General features: G+C 38.6%; 2 protein-coding genes and 1 non-coding gene across 3 annotated transcripts in view; 2 read left to right on the forward strand and 1 right to left on the reverse strand.

Moving 5' to 3' along the window:
- LOC143893078 (FKBP12-interacting protein of 37 kDa-like) overlaps positions 1 to 1,893 on the reverse strand; it is a 28,282-nt gene extending 26,389 nt beyond the window's left edge. The window contains exons 1-3 of the mRNA XM_077398031.1: positions 1,743 to 1,893; positions 1,600 to 1,651; positions 1,411 to 1,472 (exon numbers count right to left, since the gene is read on the reverse strand). Coding sequence (XP_077254146.1) covers positions 1,411 to 1,472; positions 1,600 to 1,651; positions 1,743 to 1,769 — 141 coding nt within the window. The 5' untranslated portion in view covers positions 1,770 to 1,893. The remainder of the gene's footprint in view (positions 1 to 1,410; positions 1,473 to 1,599; positions 1,652 to 1,742) is intronic.
- A 3,894-nt stretch (positions 1,894 to 5,787) lies between these two features.
- On the forward strand, positions 5,788 to 20,187 carry LOC143893146 (RNA-binding (RRM/RBD/RNP motifs) family protein). The gene is made up of 6 exons (XM_077398138.1): positions 5,788 to 6,659; positions 6,772 to 6,830; positions 8,207 to 8,276; positions 8,445 to 8,570; positions 8,697 to 8,825; positions 19,495 to 20,187. The coding sequence occupies exons 1-6, from the start codon at positions 5,898 to 5,900 to the stop codon at positions 20,014 to 20,016; spliced, it is 1,668 nt and encodes a 555-aa protein (XP_077254253.1). The 5' UTR covers positions 5,788 to 5,897; the 3' UTR covers positions 20,017 to 20,187.
- A 916-nt stretch (positions 20,188 to 21,103) lies between these two features.
- On the forward strand, positions 21,104 to 21,185 carry TRNAS-GCU (transfer RNA serine (anticodon GCU)). Its single transcript has one exon. It is a non-coding gene; the product is annotated as a tRNA-Ser (tRNA).
- The last annotated feature ends 1,977 nt before the right edge of the window (positions 21,186 to 23,162 follow it).

Below are 23,162 nucleotides of genomic sequence, written 5' to 3' on the forward strand. Positions count from 1 at the left end.
AATAGATTTTGAACAAAAAACTTTGATGTGAAGGATTTAAGTAAAGTTGATGTAATTTTAGGAATTAAAGTTCATAGATATCAAACAGAGATTGTCTTCATAAAATTCACTCAACTCAAGTACTCAACTCAATTCAACTAAGCCTTTGTCCCAAACTAGCTGGGATCGGCTAACGAATACTCAACTTTTCATTGTTTGGTGTTTTATAATGACTTTTTCAACTTTTCATTGTTTGGTGTTTTATAATGACTAACAAAGTTTAGTCCAACATCAATTTGGGAGAGTAAAGTTCATGAGCTTATAAGTGGGTGTCAATTCCTTCTGGATGAGAACCCACGAGAGAGAGAGAGAGAGAGAGAGAGAGAGAGAGAGAGGCGACCCCTTGTTGGGTGAATCTTTACACACTGCAAGTGCATTGAACTGAGCCGAGACGTGGACTTGGGAGTGGCATGTGTGTTGCTGTGTTTGGGCTCCAGTTTGGGATGGTACCTCTTTTATTTTAGCTTCTACTATTGTATCATAATGTTAATTTACTATTTTATCAGTAATTAACTGTTTAAATTTGTTGTTAATGGCTCAGGTGAATAACTTCTTTTAGTAGATGTCCCATTTACTATAAATGTTTTAAAAGTTTTCTGAACCCATAATAGTGGAGTTGGTTATGTACAAGAACTAGTTTTTCCTCAAGAGTCTGTATGACTCCTTTGCAGAAAAGTGTGAGATAAAATATCTTTTTTCTCTGGAACAATAACTCCTTTCCCTGAAATTAAATTTCCAATGATTTCTTTCAAAGTGAGCAGATCATGTGGGGGGGTGTATTCATTCCATAATGGATTACTGAGTGCGCAATTTCACCATAGCAGAATGATTTATCCCGGAGGTAGACTCTACGAAGCCTTTTTGCACTAAGATTTCAATCTATAGAGGGTAAAATCTACCTTAACACTAGTGAATTGATCTGATAAGGTAATCTCTTCATTTGATTTAATCATCCATGGTCGGAGTTAGGTGATTTAATAGTGTTTATAGGACATACTAAGGTAGTACAGTAACAACATTACATTCTTGTCATTCTATACACTATTTATACACCCGAAACAACACATTACAATTCTATTTATTTTGCAATTAAAAAAAAACGCATTACAATTCAAACGAAATCAACAGATTTAATCATAATTAAAGAACTACTATGGTCGTACAGTAACAACCAAGGTTGCCAGAGCGGGAATCGAAGGCTCCCAGGAAGAATCCTGCTTCCTTGGTAACAACATTACATTCTCATCATTCTATACACTATTTATACATCCGAAACAATGCATAATTATCTATGGTTAATCATGAAAAAATAGAAGAAGAAATAAAATGGAATGCTTTTCTCATGGATTAAAAACGAGAAGCCAATATTACCTTCTTCGAACCAAATAAATCTTCTTCTTCGTCCTCGATATCTCCAAAGCTTCTTTTATTACCTGAAATTACACGGAAATTATCAAAAAAAAAAAAAAACAAAACAAATGAAATGTTGCAACTAACAGAGATCTCGCTCTGAACAAAAAATTAAAAAAAATTAAAAAAAAACAGATATCTCACACTTACCAGCTCGTATGGTGCTATGGCTTTCAGGATAATCACCACCGAAATCATCATCCTAAATATCATTAAAAAAAATCGCAACAAAAATAGATAGAAAAAATATAGAAATTTTCATTTTCAGATAAACAAAGAGAAGGGGAGCTCACGTCTTCGTGAGGGGAATGAGAAGCCATGGAAGTTTGAAACCCTGATAAATTGTTTTTCTGCTCCGCTTTTGCTTATTCTCGGAACTTCACAACTCCTTTGCTCCGAGTCTATCAATATGCTAATTCCGGGCCCATGCTATGATGCATTGGTGTGTAAAGTGATGGCCCCACACCATCAAAACATGAGGTGTAAAATAGTGGGGCCCGCCCTAATGCATAGGTTTGGATAACGGGGGACGCACTTCTGAAAATTTGTTAAAGAGAGTTGATAACCCCTTTTGAGAGTTTGATAACCCCATTTAGAGGGTTGATAACCCCTTTTTAGAAACTTGATGAGCCCATTTCTTCCCTCTCTAACAATTTTTCAAAATTGTGTCCTCGTTGGCAATTCTCACCAAGACTTAAGGTGTAAAATGTCAGGTCTCATTGCATAAAAAACATGGGGATTTGCTAGCGTCCATCGCAGAAGGCATTTCGTGGATGGTCTGTTGCATCTAACAGCAGCCACAGAGGTTCACTTTTCAACAGATTTTGTCTTCATTCACGAGGCGAGCCTCTATGACTGTTGTCAGATGCAATAGACCATTTGCGAAATGCCTTCTGCGATGGACGCTAGCAAATCCCAAAACATGAGGTGTAAAACATGGCCTCATCCCGTCAATGACATGAGATGTAAAATGATAGGCCCCACCCTATCAAAACAAAGGGAATTGCTAGCATCCATCGCAAAAGGGCATTTAGTGGCTGGTCTGTCATGTCAGACCAGCCACCTCGTGAATGGAAACAAAACAAAACAAAACAAAACATGAGGTTTAAAGAAAAGTTTTTCCAGGAAAAAATTTTATTGTGAGAAAGCCAATGCAAATGAAGATAAACACACTTAGTATATATTATAGGGGATTTGCTAGGGACCATCGCAAAAGGCATTTTACGGACTGTCTGTTGCATGAGAAAACAGCAACATCAACATCAGATTAATTAATGAGAAAACAGCAACATCAACATCAGATTAATTAAATGAATAAGACATATCAGTTGAAAATCGGGCTTATGTGGCTATTCTCTCATGCAACTGCTGGTCTACGAAATGCCTTCTGCGATGGTCCTTAGGAAATCACATATCATAGGTAGATCATAGATAGGGTAATGATAAATGCGTCCTTTTTCATCACTTGAGACACCCAACCGCAGTGTACGTGGCAATCAAATCAGTTGAATCCTTATGACGTGAAGTACATCAACCCCATGCATTCATTGATATGCTGCTGTTGGGTGTCCCAAGCGAAGAAAAGGGGCACATTTATCATTTCCCTATATATAGGAGAAATTATATGGTGTAAGGGCTTACAACAATAAGGCCTTTGTACGGTGGACATACCACCCTTGACATTTGATCCAACAGCAGCTCCTCAAAAAGCTCAAAAAGTGAGCTGTTGTTGGATCAAATATCAAGGGCGGTACCCCTACCGTATTGTTGTAAGCCCTTACACCATATAAAATCTCAGATAAATAGATAGATTATAGATAGATGTTATTGAAAATCCAAGGGTGGTCCCGAGTACGGCAACTTATGAGGAGTGAAAATTAATTAGGTTTCTAACAAGTTTTAATCTTTTGAAAACTCAAACCTAAATTGGAAATTAAGAGATCAAAAAGAAATTCAAGCACACAAGTTAAATCTAGAGGTGCAATTGCAAAATAAAGAGCAAGAGATAAGAGAGAGTGCACCCGAGATTTAAAGTGGTTCGGTCCTCAAAACGCGAGGCCTACTCCACTCCACCAACAAAAAACCCGTTGATGGCTTCACTATGTGATCTTCTTAACTTCGGCGAAGATCGGTGCCGATTACAAATTCTGATTACCTTTAACCTTGGTGGCAATCTTCACCACGGAGAGTGGGCTACGCTTCTCCGAACACTCGCCCGAATACAATTTCTTGAATAAGAAAGAAAGAACAAAAATCCCTCATAAGGGTTTACAACTTTGCAGAAGATGTACAAATATAGCCTAAAGATCCAAATCCTAATCTTTAGATGATGAGAGGCATAAACAAGTTTGATTCACTCTATGGATGTTCAAGTAGGTTTTTAGAGTGTTAGGATTGATGATTGGGAAGTTTGGAATGCCCATATTTATAGGAAAAACCAAATATGACCGTTCAATGGCATTATTGTAATTCCAGGAAAAATCGCAACGGCTAAAAATCCGACCGTTGTAGTGTTCTCGGAGTTCCGAGAAAAAATCTCGGAGTTCCGGGAATACTAACAGAAGATGAAAAAATGTCTACTGGACCATTTCTCGGAGTTCCGAGAATAAATCTCGGAGTTCTGAGAAGCCTATGTCTGAGCAGATTTTCATTTCTGGCTTTAGGCTTCCAACTTAACACCAAGTCGAGATTGCTATGAGGGTTCCAAGGTGTTGGAACTCCACAAATACAATCACTTATATATTTAGTGTGTGTGTTTAATTACTTAATTATGTCTTTCAAAATCCTAAACTAGGATTGGATCTTAATACAATTAATATAACTTGATCTTCAATGGATTCTTCAAGTCTTCATTTGTCTTGGACTTCGTTGTCTTTGGCCTTCATGATGTGGTCCAATGAGTGCTTCTTGGCCTCAATCCAAGCAATGTTGTCTTAGCACCAATGTGATCTACAACTTAGACAATCAAACACATTAGTGATCATAAATCACTTGTGTATTGGAATCATCAAAATAAGATGGGAATGCCAAGGTGGAAACCATTGGGCTTACAGTTATGCACCTGTGCTGTCATACGCCCCCTTGCTCCGTTTTCTTACTTGGTTATTAAAGACAGACATGCCCATTAGCTCTCTATGGAGTTAATTGTGGAATTAAGAAAGGAGGCCTAATCGAAACCTTAAAGCAGTTAAGCTAGGTCTGCATATGCCATTAGCATTACTCATTGTTTTATTTTTTTAACTTTAGGCCCTGTTTGGAGAGAAATTATATGATGAGTGGACGGACATGCGGCGGCAACAGTGCAGGCATGCCCACTCATCACATAAAATCTTCTATTTGGATTATATAAATTTTCTAAAAAAAGTTTGGAAGGGAAAATTATATGAACAATTTCCTATTTTTTAAGGCACCAATTAAGATGACCAATCCTATTAAATTTTTATTTAGAAGGACCTTCAATTTAAGAGAAATTATACAGTGAATGAGAGGAAATGCTAGTACACATTGTACTATGGAAGTATTGCCCTTGATATTTGATCCCACAATAGCATCTTAAAAATTGCGGTGCTATCGGATCAAATATCAAGGGCAGGATGATTAATACGAGCATGTCTGCTCGTTCATCATATAATTTCTCATAATTTACAATGATATCCCTCCAACTTAACCATGATTACATTATTTCCCTCAAATTGTGAAAAGAAAAAAATTGTTCCAATCAAAAAGGAAATGATATCAGCACAGCAATGTTTTACAGTTGCACAGTTCTAGCTTGTGTTTTATTTTTCGAGACCGTTTTGGGAACTTTAATAACATTATGAGAACCCTTTAAACATGATTTCAAATTCAATTTCGGAATGCGTTTCGGTCCTCACCGAAACTAAAATTTGGCCGAAATTTCAATTGAAATTGAACAAAATCAGATAAAGTAATATTGTATCTCATACAAAATTTCGGCCGAAATTTCAGGATAATATTAAATAATCAATGAAATCAATAAAATCGAGATTTTTACGTGAAATTCCAATTTTGTAACGTTTTAGGTATACCCAATTTCGATTTCGGTATCCACCGAAACCCGAAATTTAGAAGAAAAGAAACTTTAGGGGAAATATCAAAATATTGGTATAGCTGAGCTGATATTACTTTCCTTAAAAAATCCCCACAAGAAATGTTTTTATTGCAATCCAAACATTTTTATGTTTGTCCAATCCAAGTTGCATTTCGGTCCTCTAAAGATCTAACCAAAGATTTTTAGATGGGCGGCTAAGATCAACCGTAGACGGGACCCAGCTATATGCATCAGCTGTGTGTCTCATTACATTACAATAATCCGCGCACAATGTTAACATTTCATCTGTTTTCTAGGGTTTGATATTCTATTCCTTCCTCTTCCCCCATCTATTTGAGTTACAGACCTCCTCGTTCTGAAACCATTTGATCCAAAAATGGGGAAAAAATCCAAAGAAGAGAATGCTCCCTCCGATATTTTCAAATCCCTATTCGGAGATTCCCCCCAAAACGCTGGTCTTTCCCTCTTCACTGACAATCCCTTTAGACGAAAACCCCAATCCGATTCTGAAAAAGATCAGAGTTCGAAGCAAGACTCTTTAGGGTTAGGGTTAGGATCAGGTTTTGAAGAAACTGAAAGCCCTAAAAATGGGGATTTTGCTAACCCTAGTGATGATTCTCTGATGAAAGAGGAGATTGATTTGGTTGAACCGAAGAAGAACAGAAAGAGGGAAAGAGAAAGAAACCCTAATTCGAGTTCTGAATCGATAGGAAAAGAGTGGGTTATCGGCAAGAAGCAAAAGAAGGTTACAGAGGCTGAAATTGGTAAACCTAATTCTGCTAACCCTAATTCGAATGCGGAGACTATGGATGAAGGGAAAGAAATTCGTAAGAAAAAGAAGAGGAAGAGAGATGAGATTGAGGCTGAATATGAAGCTAGGAAGTATGGGCCTATTGAGGAGATTGAGGATGGAGAGGCGGAAATTGGAAGGAAAATTGTTGGGGAGAAACGGAAAGCGGCTGATGATTCAAAGGAAATGGTTGTTTCTAAGGAAGCTTATGATGATGAAAGTAAGCTTCAGAGGACTGTATTTGTTGGGAATTTGCCGTTGAAGATGAAGAGGAAGGCATTGTTGAAAGAATTTGGACAATTTGGAGAGGTTGAATCTGTTAGGATTCGGTCAGTGCCCATCTTGGATGTGAGTATTGGATATCAATTTTTTTGAATTTATGGTTCACTTGGTTTTAAGTATGTCGATTTTATTTTTCATCAATGTGAAATGATGTTTTTTTTGTCATTACTTTTATCAGACCAAGATGCCGAGAAAGAGTGCAATATTCAAGGGCAAGATCAATGATTCTGTTGATAGGTTTGTGTTTTTCAAATCTCATGTTGAATTTTGATCTAATAAATTTCCATTTGTTAGTGACATAGCATTTGATTTAGAATTCCTTTAGCATTGCTTGCTTATACATTTTTTTTGTTCTGCTCTTCATCTAAATGTAATAGTTTTTAATTCTGAATCACATGTTACAGAAGGGAAAAGTAGAATATTAGGTTTCATGGTTGTTATTTTTCAGTTGTAGGTGGACATTGAAACTCGTGTATCTTCCATCCTTCTGTACATTGTTTTTTTATTGCTTTGCTAATGTGATCTGTTGCTCTGAATATGAGATCCAATTAGCAGCATTTACACCTCAGTTATTGTGGGAGAAACAACTATGTACACGAATTTGTGCAGCTCTTTTTTTTTTCTGCACATAATAAGGCTTCATGACTTCCTTCCTCCTTAAGAATTGTATTGTTTTTGTTTTTCGTTGTATTGTTCTCTTGTATTTTTAGTTGGGGTCCATCTTGGCCCTCTTCCTTTCTTAATGAAATCATCCTGCCATTTCAAAAAAAAAAAAAAAAACATAATAAGGCTTCATTTTATGCGATTTAAGTGGTTGGGTTATTGCATAAATCTAATGTGCTGATATTACACTAGGTTTCTGCATCAATCAAACTTCATGAGAAGAACAACAACAAGAAAGTCTTATAGAAACTGAGTTTTCATCATAGAAAGACACAAAATTGACCTTATTTAAGCTTCAAATGTAACAACTTTTCATCATTGGCACCATTACAATGTTCAAACTGTATTATGATTATTCCCCCCTTATTTTGTAATCAAATAAGCACTTTCTTTTCTAGTCTTCCTGATGCATCTCAAAAATTTGCTTTGATGGGTATAAGCTGTCATCTTTATCACATAGCCAATAATTTATGTATTTGCAGTCCTATGCGACCTACACACAGACAATTGTATGTGTCAGTGGGTCAGGCACAGACATTTGGATCCAGACACAATGATCCTGAGAGCCTTCTACATCCCTATAGTTATGGCAATGTGGAAAGATATGTTATTACATCAACACTGGTCTGTAGAAGTGCAAGAGAGAAAAGTATATCTAGAGTTCTAGAAAAATAAATGCACAAAAAATATAAATGCAATGTAATTGTGAAAAGAAAAAGATGAAATAAGGTCCCTTTTACTGCAAAGAAAAGATGAATTAAGGTACTTGTCAGTGCAAAGGAAAAAATGAATAAAGGCCTTCTTTCGTTTCCTGTATGTAACTATGCATGTTTGTGTACCTATCTAAATTTGTATAATTAATTGTCAATCTTGCATTTTTTTTTAATGGCAATTATCAATCTTGCACTAAACCTGTCCTTGTCAATGATGATAAGTTATTTCCTTGGCAGTGTCCATGCTTACATTGTCTTTAAAGATGAACAATCAGCCCAATCTGCTTTATCGCATAACATGACAGAGGTACGTTCCTTCTCCAATCAACTAGTCTATTAGTTAATGATAATCTATGTGAATGTTATGCTCTCATTCATGTTTTATTTTTCTTTCCATAATCTGGATGTTAACGATTTTAGTATTTGCTAAATTAAAAATATCCTTGCTTAGTTGTTTCATTGTTCATGCGTTCAGTTTGGAGGAAATCACATCCGTGTTGACAGGGCGTGCCCGCCTCGCAAGAAATTGAAAGAAGAAAATGCTCCACTTTATGATAATAAAAGGACTGTTTTTGTCGGTAACCTCCCATTTGATGTGAAGGTGATTAGTTCTTGTCCAATATTTAGCAATAAGCCTCTCTATCAAATATTACATATGACTCTTGTATTTTCTGGTTGCTGATCTCTGAAATCATTGTTTTGAGTTTGTTTTCCATTGTCACTACAGGATGAGGAAGTGTATCAGTTGTTTTGTGGGCTTAGCCAATTGGAATCTAGCATAGAGGCTATTCGTGTTATTAGAGATTCCAATACAAGCATGGGGAAGGGTATTGCGTATGTCATGTTTAAAACAAGGGTAAGACATGACTTTCCATGGCTGTTTCTCACTATTTATCAATTTTCTGTGTGCTTGCTTTGGATATCTGAATGTCAAATTCATTGTAGGGTTCAGGTGTTGGTATTAGTTCGTAATATTATGCTATTGCAGATTAGTGTACCAAGTGACATATTGTTGGTATACCATTTATATTCATGAATTTAGCATGAGTTGGACAAGTTAGTTACAGAACATCACTTGATCTATGCTTCTTACTTTTTATCATCCAAAGAAAATGAAAATCATGTTGATGTTAATATCTTGGCCCCTTTTCACAATTGCTTCAAGGGTCTACCATTCAAAAGTCTATTGTATATCCAGTTCACCCTTGAATGAATTTCGCACCTCAACCCTCCTTTGATAGTCAATAGCTTGTGATGCAATACCTCAAGAAGACTTTTTTCCTTCAATTCCTTTCTTTTTAGGATAATAAGGATTATATAGCCAGCACTTTTTTTGAAGATAACAAATAATATATTAAAGAAAAGGATTAGAAATGCACATCAATGAGCAGGGACCGCCCAGATACAAAGAGCCTCTCATGGCACCTGATTGATTAGGCCAGCTGATTTGCCAAATTGTTGGCACTTCTGGGAATATGAAAAAAAGTGAAATTCTTACCTTTTTGCGTATCTTTACTCTCACCCATAAATTGGGCTATTCTCCATGGGCCATCCTTGTTGCCTTTGGCTCACAATATGACATTAGAGGAGTCACCTTCCACCTCATGATTACATGCCATTTGGTTACGGAAGATATTCATGCCCAAGTGGAGGGCACGCACACCGGCCTCAGACGAGTCTGTTAAGCCAATTGGGCCAGAAAAAGAATGGAAGATGTCATCGTTACAATCCCTAAAAACACCTTCAAGACCAACTTTGCCCAGGTACAATAGACAATTATTGACATTGAGCTTGAGGCCATTTTTTGTTTGTTTGTTTTGTGTGTGAGTGGGTTGGGGGGGGATTTCAATTTAGCTGTCACTTATGTCTTAGGAAATCTACCCATCATGATCGTCTTCGGGTTCTTGAGAATGCTATTCACAGGGTATCCCCGAAAAGCTTTGTGCTGCAACACCCAACTTACTACATTGAATTTGATTTTCCACATCAACCGATGCATATGAGAACACCATGCCTCAAAAGTTTATAAATTCCTCTATCAAAATCTCCCACATCACCGCAAAAGGGATGGGGTCCCAAAGAATCTTCCCCATAGATCCAAGGCTTGTAGTGCGCCAATTCAATATTAAGGCCTTAATCAAATTAAAAGCCACTCATTGAATTCCAAACCAGTCAGAAACCTTGGTCGTAATGAAATAAGATTCGCTGCGATGGAGAAAAAGATAATCGATGGGATCTTCCTCCATTGACCAAAGAATGCATTTGTTCACCATATTGAAGTCGTGTCTTTTCAGTCTTGTTAAAGTATAAAAGATAAATAGCGCCTCTCTCGAACAGTTTAAGCTTTTGGAGAAGTTGGTAAGTTAACATTGTATCAGAGCCAAAGGTATTGAGTTCAAACCTCGCGGATAGCAAAAATCCACATGCGATGGTCGGCCCAAAGTGGGATCACATGTGCCATGTGTTTGCCAAGTGGGCCACACGTGCGGGGGAGTGTTAAAGTATAAAAGATAAATAACACCTCTCTCCAACATCTTAAGCTTTTGGAGAAGTTGGTAAGTTAACAGAGCCTATCCAATGTACTGATCTTATTAACCATCCAGCAAAAAGCTTGAATTTTGGTGGCACCATGGATTTGTAGATCTTATGCTAGAGAAAGAAGTGAGCTGAAAGGTGAACAAGGAATTTGAAGAGCGATTCAACCTAGAAGGAACCTCTCCAATCAGGGTTCCAAATCCGACGGTCCATCCGTGCTTGAGAAATAAAATAATCTTACAAAACACAAGGAAGATTAACAAGACCGTCAATTTTGGGTTCTTTAGATTCCTATAAAAGACTACATCCCGAACTACTCTATGCCTCACCATTTTGTAATACTCAAAGATTATTTGTGGTAATCCTATAGAGGCTCAGGAAAGCATGGGATTATGGATAAACATCTAACCAAATATCACTCTAGAAAACCATTCTCTTCTCACCCCCATCCTAAACCTAATCCCTTGGCTAAAGCTATCGCCTATCGCAAATAGGATAAAAATGGACCTCCATGCTCTTGAGCCTTGACCTCTATCTAGTATGCCCACAGCCCACACATCTCTAGATTCTCATATTTGCTTTTGATAATCTTTCTCCACAGTCCACACAACTTTCTTCTCCTCACCAAAATGCCACTGCTATTTCCCTAATAGATCCTTGTTTTTCCTTACCAAATCGCCAATCCCCAACCCTTCTTCCATTTTAGGAAGACACTCCATTTCCCAATAAACCAGATGCTGTAATTTCTTTTTTTTATCTTTCTCTTCCTAAAGAAAGTTTCTTTCAATTTTCTCTAACTTTTTAGCCACTGCTACGAGGAATTTGAATAGGGACATGAAATGCGCAGCGTTGCTGGACAAAGTAGCTTTGATGAGAATGACACTACCTCCCAATAACAGGAAAGATTTCTTCCAACCAACAAGTTTTCTCTCCATCCTTTCGGTGATGGGATTCCAAATTGAACTTGATTGAATGTCCAATCCTAACGGAATACCCATGTAGGACATTGATACGGAAACAAGTGAACAACCCATCTCCTCAGCCAAACTCTAAAGATAAGAAAATTTCACATTACATCCCGCCAAAAAGCTTGCACCCAGAAACCACCTCAAACCATCTCAAAATCACATGCAAAGTGGAAACTTGTTCGTTAATGGTTTTGCAGAAAATTAGAGTATCGTACATAAATTGGACACGAGTTGATGGGAGACCATCTTTTTCTCTTGGCTCTCATGGATTCACATCAGTGATAAATCCCACGTCCCTAATGTTCATCCCCCTCAATCGAACCAGCTCGTTCAGCATTGACCAATAATAGACTCAGAGCTGCCCCACATAGATTTAAATTTCCATTGAAATCGACATGAAGCAACCAAAATGTTTCCATTCGCATCCTCATTGACATGCATACTGAAACTGAAATGCATACTGAAACCAAAACCGTAAGTATATTGGTGCTATACTATATCAGTATGTGTTACATAATTATATTTATATGAAGGGAAGTGATATTTACGCCCCTTTTGATTTCTAGGGACACCCAGCGTCAGTATATCAATGACTAAAAAGGGGCTAATGTACTTGACGTCAGAACAATCCAGCGGGTTTGATTGCCACGTACACTGGCGCTGGGTGTCCCTGGTAATCAAAAGGGGTGTAAATATCACTTCCCTTATATGAATTGTAGGTGAAATGTGGTGTATATGTACTGTGTAAATAATTATGTGAATTGCATGTGAAATGTGGCATGCACTGAATTATCAGACATGAGAGACTGCGTGTTCCTAGGTGTATTAAGGATAGTTGTCTTGCTTATGTGATGATTTCCAAGTTCGAATTGTTGCTTATTCTATCAATCTTGAATTTTCATCTTAAAATTCTTTCATTTGCATATGTTTCAACCACAACCGAAACGTTTCCGTTATTGTGGCGACCGAAACCAAAATTAGAACCAAAATTTAAAACCTTGCTTTCCTTGTAAAGATAAAAGGAGATAGCGGATCTCCTTGCTGCAATCCCCTAGAGCCTCCAAAGAAACCTTTTGGACTCTTGTTGATTACTATTGAGAAGGTAGGATCAGAATGCACTCCATCTAGTTTCTCCACGCTAACCCAAATCCCATCTTACTATTGAGAAGGTAGGATCAGAATGCACTCCATCCAGTTTCTTCACGCTAACCCAAATCCCATCTTACTAACGTTATAGTCCATGAAATCCCATTCGATATGGTCATAAGCCTTTTCGACATTGATTTTGCAATTCACACCAATGACTCATCTGTCCCACGATTCTAGGCATTCATTGGCTATGAGGATCCCGTCCAATGACTCATCTTGCTGGTGAATCGTCGACAATCACAGTACCACATAAGAGAACTTGAAGAGCAACTGAGTTATATGAAGGGTCCCACGGTCTTTTCCCACTAATATCACTTGGTTTCTTTGAGTTATGAGGATTTTAAATAGGCTCAGACATGTATTACAGGAATTTCAAGCAAAGAGTAAGTTTTAAAGTCATTATAGGGTATTTTACTTCAAAAGTGTTAGATTTTCTGTTTGGGGTTTTAGAACTTTTTAGTTCTCCATTTTTTCTTATATATTGTAAGCCTCATGACACTTTTCTTTTTTTATATATAATGGATGATAAAATAACTGATGGATGTGATTGAGCAAAGATTTTGAAAGCTTCTTCTCTTGTGTGGATGTGATGTCTACTCCTTGCCAAGGTGTGATCCCTAGGAACCCCCTGGTACAATGCCTTGGGTTTTGGTTTTTCAGATTCCATCCTTACTATCTATCTCTTTTATGTTTCTTCGTTTTTTCTTTTTCCCCTCTACAAAACAATCTGCCTGGGAACAAAAAATATTCCATTCCCTTGCTTGAAACCTCAAAACCTTAGTTTTTTCTTCTTGTTTTACCCATGGAAGCAGGATTCTTCCCTGGGAGCCTTCGATTCCCGTTTCGATTCCCGCTCTGGCAACCTTGAGTAGGATTTTTTTCTGGGAGCCTTCGATTCCCGCTTTTGATTCCCGTTTTGTTCCCGCTTTCGATTCCCGCTCTGGCAACCTTGGTTTTACCCATCCCATCTCACCTTGAACCACGTATCCCCTAATCTTTCCCAATATACGTCTGCAGCTTCTTGGCATATGTCTGTACCCTTTTAAACCTAAGCGAGACTTAGTGACGTAGGATCGGGAAGAGAAATAGAAGAAAGAGGAGAAGAGAGAAGAAGAAGAGATGAGAAGGACAAGAATAGGGGAAGAAGAAGATTAAGAGAAGGATAGAGGAAGAAGAATAGGAGAATCTCAATCAATCAATAATCATCAAAACTGAAAATCTCTAATACATGAGGCCTATATATAGGCAACTGAAATAAAATTCCATAGAAAACATAAAAATTCCCTAATTCTAAATGTCATAGAAAATAAAAGCCCAAAAACCTAAAAACATGGAAATATAAATCCTAGAAACTAAATACCATGGAAATAAATCCTGAAAAATCCTAATGGACAAATGTGCCACTTATTGGGCCTACAATCCACATCATTCTCCCCTCTTGAAAAGAACTCGCCCTTGAGTTCTAGTCCGCCTGGATCAAATATGTAGCCAACTCACGCAAGCAGTAGGAGTCGTAATCCGTCGGAAGCAATCCTGATGTCTAAAGCTCGTGACAACCGTGAGTAGTCGAAAATGGCCGTAGTGCAATAGGGATGGAATCGCCTATGTAGAATCATACGAACACAAACCACTTCGAAGAAGTAGTGACTGGGAAAATAATAATGTACATCTCCTGGATCGGTGGGATCAGCATGCAACTATGGGCAATACTAATCCATGAGCAACCTCAATAAGGTCATCATCCGCTTGGCTCAATGAAATCAACAATAAAGTCATCCGCTGGAACCATATCTAGCTCAGTGATGTCAGGCTGACAATCCTCCTGATGATCGTCATGTGCACTAAAATCCTCTGTCTCAACCTCTACAATCATCTCGATAGGTACATCTACCGTAGAATCAATCCTGTCATTGTGCTCAGGTACTGATATGGAATCGGCATCCTCATTGAACTGCCCGTGCTCTGCATGATCTGCCAATGCCTCATCATTCACTGGACTCTCTGGCTCTATCTTCCATCTCTGATTATGTATCTGTTAGCATGGACTCTGTATCTGACATAATCTTTGGCTCAACAACTATAATGGTCTCATCCACAATGTCAGTTGGATCATCATGCGGCTCCTCAACAATATTAGCAAATTCCTTCTCATGCATGTGACGCTTGAGATATCTATTTGCTGCTTCAATTTTGGCTTCTCGTTCATGTCGAGCGACTTCTTTACGCATCAATCTTTGTTTATACGTTGCTCGCTCACGTATTAACCTCTGCTGATACTGATATGCATAAATTTTCATATACTCAGAAGTCAGAACGAACTTCTTCCCATAGACGGAATGGTGGCTTGCCTACGTCAGTGCGCTCTAGCACCAAGGTTTTAAATTTCGGTTTCGGTACCGATTTCGGACCCCACCGAAATCCGAAATTTCGGGCCGAAATTTGGTATTTTGGCTCGAAATATGGGACTGAGTTTCCAAAATTCGGCTGAAATTTTGTAACAAATTTTTAAAATAAAAAATGGCACTTAATCGAAATTTCAGACCGAAATTCCGAAATTCTAGCCGAAATTTGGAAATGTCGCGAAATTTTGGTTTCGGTCGGATTTCGGTCGAAATTTAAAACCATGTCTAGCACGAATAATCTCCATTTTGACCTGGCATCGCAGTAGGATACTCGACGAATGGTTATATGATGATCATAACCATAGCACTTATGGTATTCATCAAGTGCCTTGATCTATTTTAGAAATGCATCATCAAAATCTCCATAGGGGATAGCAGTCATCGTAACCATAGAAATATGGAACCCGTGTTGCAGAAAAATATCGATCCTCATTCCCATCAAAATATGGAACATCTGGTGGAGCCATTGGGATCGGTGTCGAAAAATAAAATCAATCGCCTGATCTGTTTGTCATGTCAAATGGAACACAATGCTTTTCGCGGATCTCAGATCGGATTCTGGATTGCTCGGATCAGCGGTCGGACCAAAATGGACGGACGACGGAAGTTGCTCGAAATAGTGCTTGCGCCCACTGTTGGCTGCTAAGAGTGGGCTAGGTAGACACTAAAAGTAGTCACGAACAACTCTCGCGTTGAAAAGACCCGGTGAAGAGAGTGAAGAACTAAATGACAGAGTGAGTCTAGAGAGGGAATGAAGAGAGAAAACATAGGGGTGTTTTTCTCTTTCTTTTTTTATTTCTTCACTCGGACAGAATTAGAAAGAGAGAGAGGTTTGTGGGTTTTATAGGTTTCTCCCCACCCACAAGAGTGTTCTCTGGTTTGCGCCTGAGGAGATGGCGATGGCGGCAGATGGTCATGTGGCGGCAGCGGATGCAGGGGAAGCTCTGGCGAAGAGGGTTAGAGTTAGGGTTTGGGTTGGCAGATTAAGAGGGGTTTGTTAGGATCTTTTTTTTTTTTGGTGCTGAAATTAAGGAAACAAAGGGTGTTCTTGGTGGCTGTTTGAGGCAACAAAAGGGAGGCTATAATTGGGTTTAGGTGTGGAGGGGAGGGTTTTGGAAGATGGTTTTCAAGGGATTTGAAGGTGCTGTTGGGCTGAGAAAGTTGGATTAGGTTTTAGGATTAATATGGGGCTGTTGTATGGGCTGGAAAAGAAGGCTGCGGTAACAAGGTTTGGGTATGATGAAATGGCTAAGGAGAGGCAAGAACTAGGGAAGGAAGATAGGTTCTTGGGGCAAGGATATTAGGGAGCTTCGGGTGTGGTAGCTTCAGTCGTGACCTTTCCAAAAACCATTCCATTGATAATCATTCCCAATACTCCTATTCTTCTTCCTCTTCCTCTATCCTTCTCCTGATCTTCTTCTTCCCTTATTTTTCTATTCTTCTTCTTCTCATCTCTTCTTCTCTCTTCTCCTCTTTCTTCTATTTCTCTTCCCGCTCCTACATCACCTAGTAGATTTTTTTTTCCAATTTAATCACACATTTTAGGACTTGAAATCCTAATTTTTACCCATCCTTTTGACCCCAAACGTTCCTTCTATTTTTTTTAAAGGCGACATAAATTCATTAATAATAAAAGGGGCATTCGGGACCAGTAGTCCCAGCCTGCTGGCACAACATAATATAATATTGGGCTCGGGCATACCCATGACCTAACCACACCTCATCCGGGTACAAAATATTACAAAACCAAGAGCAACTTCCCCGATCCGTTCTCCTAATTGGAAGTAATCAAAGAAATAATCTACGAAACGTTTCCTTATTGACAAGATCCACATCCCAATCTTCTGAACTTACTAGATCCCTTACCTCTTGTCAGAACTGACCTCAAGAGGAAACCCAAGAAGAGAAACACAAGAACAACAAAAAGCCCCATACAACAAACCAGAGCAGAATGTAACCCAAAATAAAACGGACAATACCTCCAAACCTTGCTATCATACCAAAAGCCCCAAAGAAGAGGACCGATCATCATCCATAATCCATTCAAAACCAAACCTCAAAAAAGTATATAAGAAAACCCCAAATCAATCGGCTTTAAGGATCAGACTCGACCGACCCCTGCCAATGGACAACCAGTCAAAATAAGGTCAACTTTCCAGTGCCCCTAGGAATAGCTAGGAAATTTGAAATTTGAAATTTGAAATCAGGCGGGGTGTCAGGAGGGCAAACTAGCCGAAACTCGGCTGCCTGACCGGAAACGATTCCAAGGCCAAACTAGGAAAAAGATAAGGCTCCGGGGAAGATAACTTAAGTGAGGATCCGCTCTCCGGAAAGTCAAATGTTTCAACACTAATTCTATAGATCTGATTCAGTAGGTTAATGGTAACACAAGACCCTGAGATGATCTTTCGGGGAGCCAAGATTTTTGCCAAAACAAAGCTCATGCATTGCTGATGGTTTCCTTCCATCTTAGTTTCAAGGACTCTGCCAAATAGACTTCCCAATGCTTCCACCATTGATATGGCCCAGGTATGCAAAGGGACTCCATAGAATTTAACCCACAAACTTTTCTCACCTTGGATAAACTCCTTACTCCAGGGTGCAAGAGAACACAGATGAGGATCCAAAACCTCAGGGCATCTGGATAAAATCTTTGAAGCCTGCGCCTCAGATTCAAAACTAAAGATCAGCTCCTCTTCTGACAATATGCCTTCTGACAATATGCAAGGACTATGCAAGGACATTGTAAAGATGGAACATTCCAAGCCTTTTGCGCCCAAGCCCAGATATCCTCAATCGATTCGTTAGGGTACTTCCTTTTCCCAATTAAACAGGATTTTGGGGATTCCATACGGACATCCACCTCCCTACCCGAGATGACTAAATCTTCTCTATTCCTGTAAGATATAGAGCCAGAATCGGGCCATTGACCATCCTCTTCTCTAGTCAAGTTCAGGCAAGGCTGAGATGAAGACAAACAAGGAACCCATCTGGATGGCACTTTGCTCTGCCGACACGAACGACAGTTTTCTCGCCAAGTGACGTTAGAATATTGACATGCGGTGCAAAACCAATTTCCATACCTTGATTTTTGAAAGGGCTTCTTAAGGGATAAGACCCCCTTTTTCTTCTCACCCCGATTTTCTATTTTTCGATTACAAATTCTACATTTCCACCTCCAACTAAAGTTCTGGTAAGAATAATGGTGACATTGCCAATCCGCCGCTCTTTTCTGGGCACATCGTTGTTTCCTTGCAATCAATCTTCAACGCCCTCCAAACGTTCCTTCTATAGATACATTAGATTTGGTATTAGGGCAAAGTATCGGTGTTTCCTTCGATCGACCTGCATCACAGTGTCATCCATCAAGGCGCAGGTTATTGCATGCTTATCTTTTGGTCTGACCATGTTTCTGAATGATAGAATCATAGAAATAGTGTTTGTCCTGACAAACATTATGGGCAGTTCGACTTTTTAGATTTGGAGCAGGACTGATTTATGCATGAGGGTTTGATGTCTCAACCAATCATTTGGAGGTTCTTGTAAAATTGCATTTAATGAACAAGTTGTGTCGGAAAAAGCCATGCAGAGTAAAGCTACCATGGAGTTCTGAACTTTATTGTATCAAAGATGTTTATATGTTGGAATTTCAGCATTTGTATCCAGCTGGTAGTTTAAGCCTCATATGATTTCGTGCCTGTTTTCCATACTGTCTAGTAGATTGTTTGTTGCCTCTTATGTAGATGCCCTGTTTTCCTTTACCTGGGCTGATATTTTTGATTGACCCGTGTTTTGTTGTTTTAACTCTTATAAATGAAAATTCCGTTGCTATTTAAAAAAAAAATGATTAGAGAGACCACAAGCCAGGGCAGCTCGGCTTGGGACACATGAGCTACACTCCCATGCTGTGTTAACCCTATAACAAGCGACATTATTTGCCTACCAGTTTTCTACCGTCCTATTAATATGATTTTACCTGTCCATAGTTATTCACAAATTCAACCAGTTGTTGTCGCTAAGGATGATTTTCTGAAGCGTTAGTTCTCTTGTATTAGTGACTGTTTGTTGGTTACTCATTTGAATGATTATCGATTAAAGACATGGGCCATGGAAATATTGGGTTTCTTCTGAGTCCGAAACTAAAGTGTAGTTACACGTCTAAAAATATTCAGATCATTGAATTCTGGCTACCGACTATTCTGCATGACCAAAAATATTCAGATAATGGAATTCTTGCTACTGACTATACTGCATGACCTTTCTATGCATTTCTAACTCTGCTGACAGTTCCCCAATTATGCTACCATACCATATAAAAAATTCAATTAGTTTTTCCAAGACATCATCTGGTTATTGGGGAGAGGCATTTGTGTATACAATTTTACCTTTGTTGTTATATGTATTTTTAATTTTTGTGAATAAACATGTTTATACTTTCAATAAAAATCTACTTGGATTAAATCTTCTACAGGATGCTGCCAACTTGGTCGTCAACAAAATGCACTTGAAGCTCCGGGACCGAGATCTTAGGCTCTACCATGCTAGACCAGATTCCAGACCACCAAAAAGAAAAAACCCAACTCATTCATGGGCAGATAATTCGCCGAAAAAGAGGCAATCAGTGACTTATACTGGAATGCCATCAAACCAGAATGACAAACCCAAGATGAAGGCTGCTTCTCTCTCATATCAAGGCATACGGGCGAGCAAATCTGGTGTCCAAAAGAAGGTGAGCATCCGCCCAAGAACCAATGAGCATGGTAAGTTTGAATCCAAGAGAAGGGGAGAGGCAGAAACAAAGGATCGCAGGACTAAACGACCCGCAGTAGCTGCCAGGAAGGCCACTGGGAAAAGACCCACAGTTGCGGCTAGGAAGGTGGGTGTTATGAAGGGTGGAGATGGGTCCGTGAGACAGACTGGAAAAAAGCGGAAGTTGGAAAGTAGGACACCGGAGGATTCTCGCCGGGATAAAAGAGCTAGAAAATTCAAGTGAGGTTGCTCTGACTAGGGATTGAGACTCTAGCTCAATACTTTTTTGTCAGTTGGTTCCATCATCTCAAAGCTACTTCAATTGTAGGAGCCATCCTAACATGTTTATGTAATGCTTTAGGATTTTCTTCCCTCGTTAATTTTATAAGTATCTCCATCTGTGCTTTAGGTGTTCTCTCTTCTTTTTTTTTTGGCTTACATCACTCTACCCCACTTGTTTGTACTTTCCTCAAGGTCCTGTTTGGAAACCATGAAAAATTATTCCATGGAATATTAGTGGGCGAAGAGGGAGAGACTAGAGAGGGTGGGAGCGAGGGGAGTATAAAAAGGAGCTTATTTCAACTCTATTGTGAGTCTTGTGACTAAGTGCGTTGCCCAGAAATCAGCCCTACACCTTAATGTGAAGGGCTGAGATTAAATCTCATTAAAAACATGTATTTTTATTGCTGGCCCTTTCTGGACACGGAAGTGAAACAACCTTGGATAAAAAGCCCCTAAAATGCAGTAAAAAACAGACCCTAAAATGCAGTAAAAAACACAATTTGAAGTAGAGTATTTTTCCAACTGTTTTAGTGGGATTTCTCATGCTCTATCCATGTCCTAAGTAGAGTATTTTTTCCACTGTTTGAATATTCCATTGAATAATTTCACTTGGTTGCCAAAAATGGCTTAAATAGTTGGACCTAAATTATGCTAATCACACAATCTTACCTGTAAACAAATCCAATTCAAAGTTTTCAAGGGGATTGATTCTTACTTGGATTCAAGGAAAATACTAGTGGAAATAGTTTCTGCTATCACAAGGATATTACAGTTGTCAAAAAGTTCTTAAAAGCCAATTAAAAAAGGAAAAGACAAGCTAGGACTGTGCATCTATTAAAACAGTGTAGTGCTGATATCATTTCCCTTTATGAAGCAGCAAGTTGATGGAGATGATAATGATACATGTGTATGGTGGGCTCCATTGGGTAGAGCATGGATTGATTTTTGTGTCATTGCTTTTGGCAAAGCTATTTGTCGGTAATCTCCATATGAATGGCTGCAATTGAACTTAAAGTTTATATATTTAAAGAGCTCTAGCATCCGTCAGAGTCGCTTTGGCCGAGTGGTTAAGGCGTGTGCCTGCTAAGTACATGGGGTTTCCCCGCGAGAGTTCGAATCTCTCAGGCGACGGATATTTTTTTTTATCTTTTTTTGTACTATTCGGTGCATAACGTGCATTAATATACAATAGATAGAGTACCTAAATCCTCACTGCCATATTTTGATAATGGCACTCCTCATCCTCACTGTTTTCACCTTCTGTGATCCGTGCATGATGTGATCGAGTCCGTTGCTTGGTCCCCCTTTTAGCCCCTTCATAAGGTCTTGCCAAGAAATAAACTGTATAGGTACAATCATATCACAAAAGAAGTATACCAAAGATGGAGCTTGTGAATCCTACCTACTGCAAATGGGTAATCTTAAATGTTTGACTTGAGGGGTAATAGGATTGATCTTCTATTCTTATTATGAGATCGTGATTTGATCGGCATATTTTTAGTAAAAAGAATAATCTTTGACTTGATATTGATAGAGAAAGATCTCTTGTTCTTTTTGTAAGCGTAATTTGATCCAGCATATTTTAGTAAAGAGAATAATCTTCTCCTTTGATCGTAATCAAAAAATTTGGATTGGTTTTGTTTGTTTAGAGAATGAGGTTCGAGGAACTATATATGGAGCAATCAGGCATAAATTGATATGGACTAATCGGTCTGATTTTCATATAATAATCGGACAAGTGAGTGGAGAAGCAAAAGAACATTCCTGATTACGCATTTCATCTCGGATTGGAAATTCTTTTTTGGTCATCTACAAAGCATGGCGGTTGCACTTTCGATGGGTTGGGAAGAAGATAATGAATTGTAGCTACCAATGTGCAATTCAAGCGTGCAAGTATACTTAGGCCCTATTTGTTTTGGATTTTGAAAGCCGATGAGTCGAAAACTTATTATTGGACTAAAAAATAAACATCTCAATCAGTTCTCAAAATCCAAAACAAACAGGGCTTTAGTGGTTTGAATCACAAAAAAGATGTAGCGGAGATGATCATATCCGACAACTTTGTGATCATGTTGTTGAAGGGCCCAAAATTTCTTGAAAGAAACAAGCATATTGAAAAGATATCAAGTGTCAATTAAGGGTGTCAATTTTGGCTCGGGCTCGGCTCGAATCCTTAACGAGCCGAGCCCGAGCTAGGCCAGGCTTGGCTCTGCTCGTTAAGGCTCGTTAAGAATTTAATATATTTAAATATATATATTATATATTAATATATACACTAAAAGGGTTGTCCAAGGAGTGAAAGGGGGAGGCAAAATATGTCACTTCTTTTTTGGAACGCCATTTGTTACTTGGACCACCTCCCGTAGTGTAAAAAGAGTAGTCAAATTACACTAGATAGGGCTGTCTAGGAAAGATGAGGGGTGTGAACTTAATATAACCCGAGCTCGATAAGGCCCGCGAGCCTGACCGAGCCGAGCTGAGCTTTTGAGCTTAACGAGCCGAGCCTAGTGTCAGTCCATCCATAAATTAGTGCAAGAGAGCAGATCGCGGTCATTTCGAAGATCAAGTTGCAAACATCTTCACAAAACCACTAAAAATGATACAGTTTTCAAGCTGAAGAAGATAATTATGGGAATTGGGGAATAGTTTTTTTTTTTTTTCCATAAGTTAGATGGGATCGTGACCTCAAGGTTACATAGAGGAACTTTGTTCACAGTAGGAATGATATAAAATAAAAACTCGTATTTAAAGCAAGCCTTCTTTTCTTGGGCTTTGAATTGAGAAATAGTTTCTTTAGTTGCAAAAGTTTCGTTTTAATTATATTAGTCTTGTTATTAGAAATAGTTGTTTATTTGAAACCTTATATTCCTAGTCATAGTTTTCATTGGAAACTAAGATTGCTTAAGAAGTTAGAAAGAAAAGTGGAGCCCCTATTTATTGACCTCTATAAGCGGGCCCACCGCTAAGTAAACAAACCAGCAAAAGCTGTGCGGATGGAGCCCATCAGCATGATATCTTACAGGCAGGTACAGTTGTTTATTGTATGGTGTTGCTCCCTACACATCTCTTTCTGATATTATAGAGAGAATTAAAAAAAGGAAATGATAT

Source organism: Tasmannia lanceolata, unplaced genomic scaffold (genome assembly GCF_043159265.1).
Source record: "Tasmannia lanceolata isolate RefF3 unplaced genomic scaffold, GAP_Taslan_0.1 ptg000015l, whole genome shotgun sequence".
Lineage (NCBI taxonomy): Eukaryota > Viridiplantae > Streptophyta > Magnoliopsida > Canellales > Winteraceae > Tasmannia > Tasmannia lanceolata.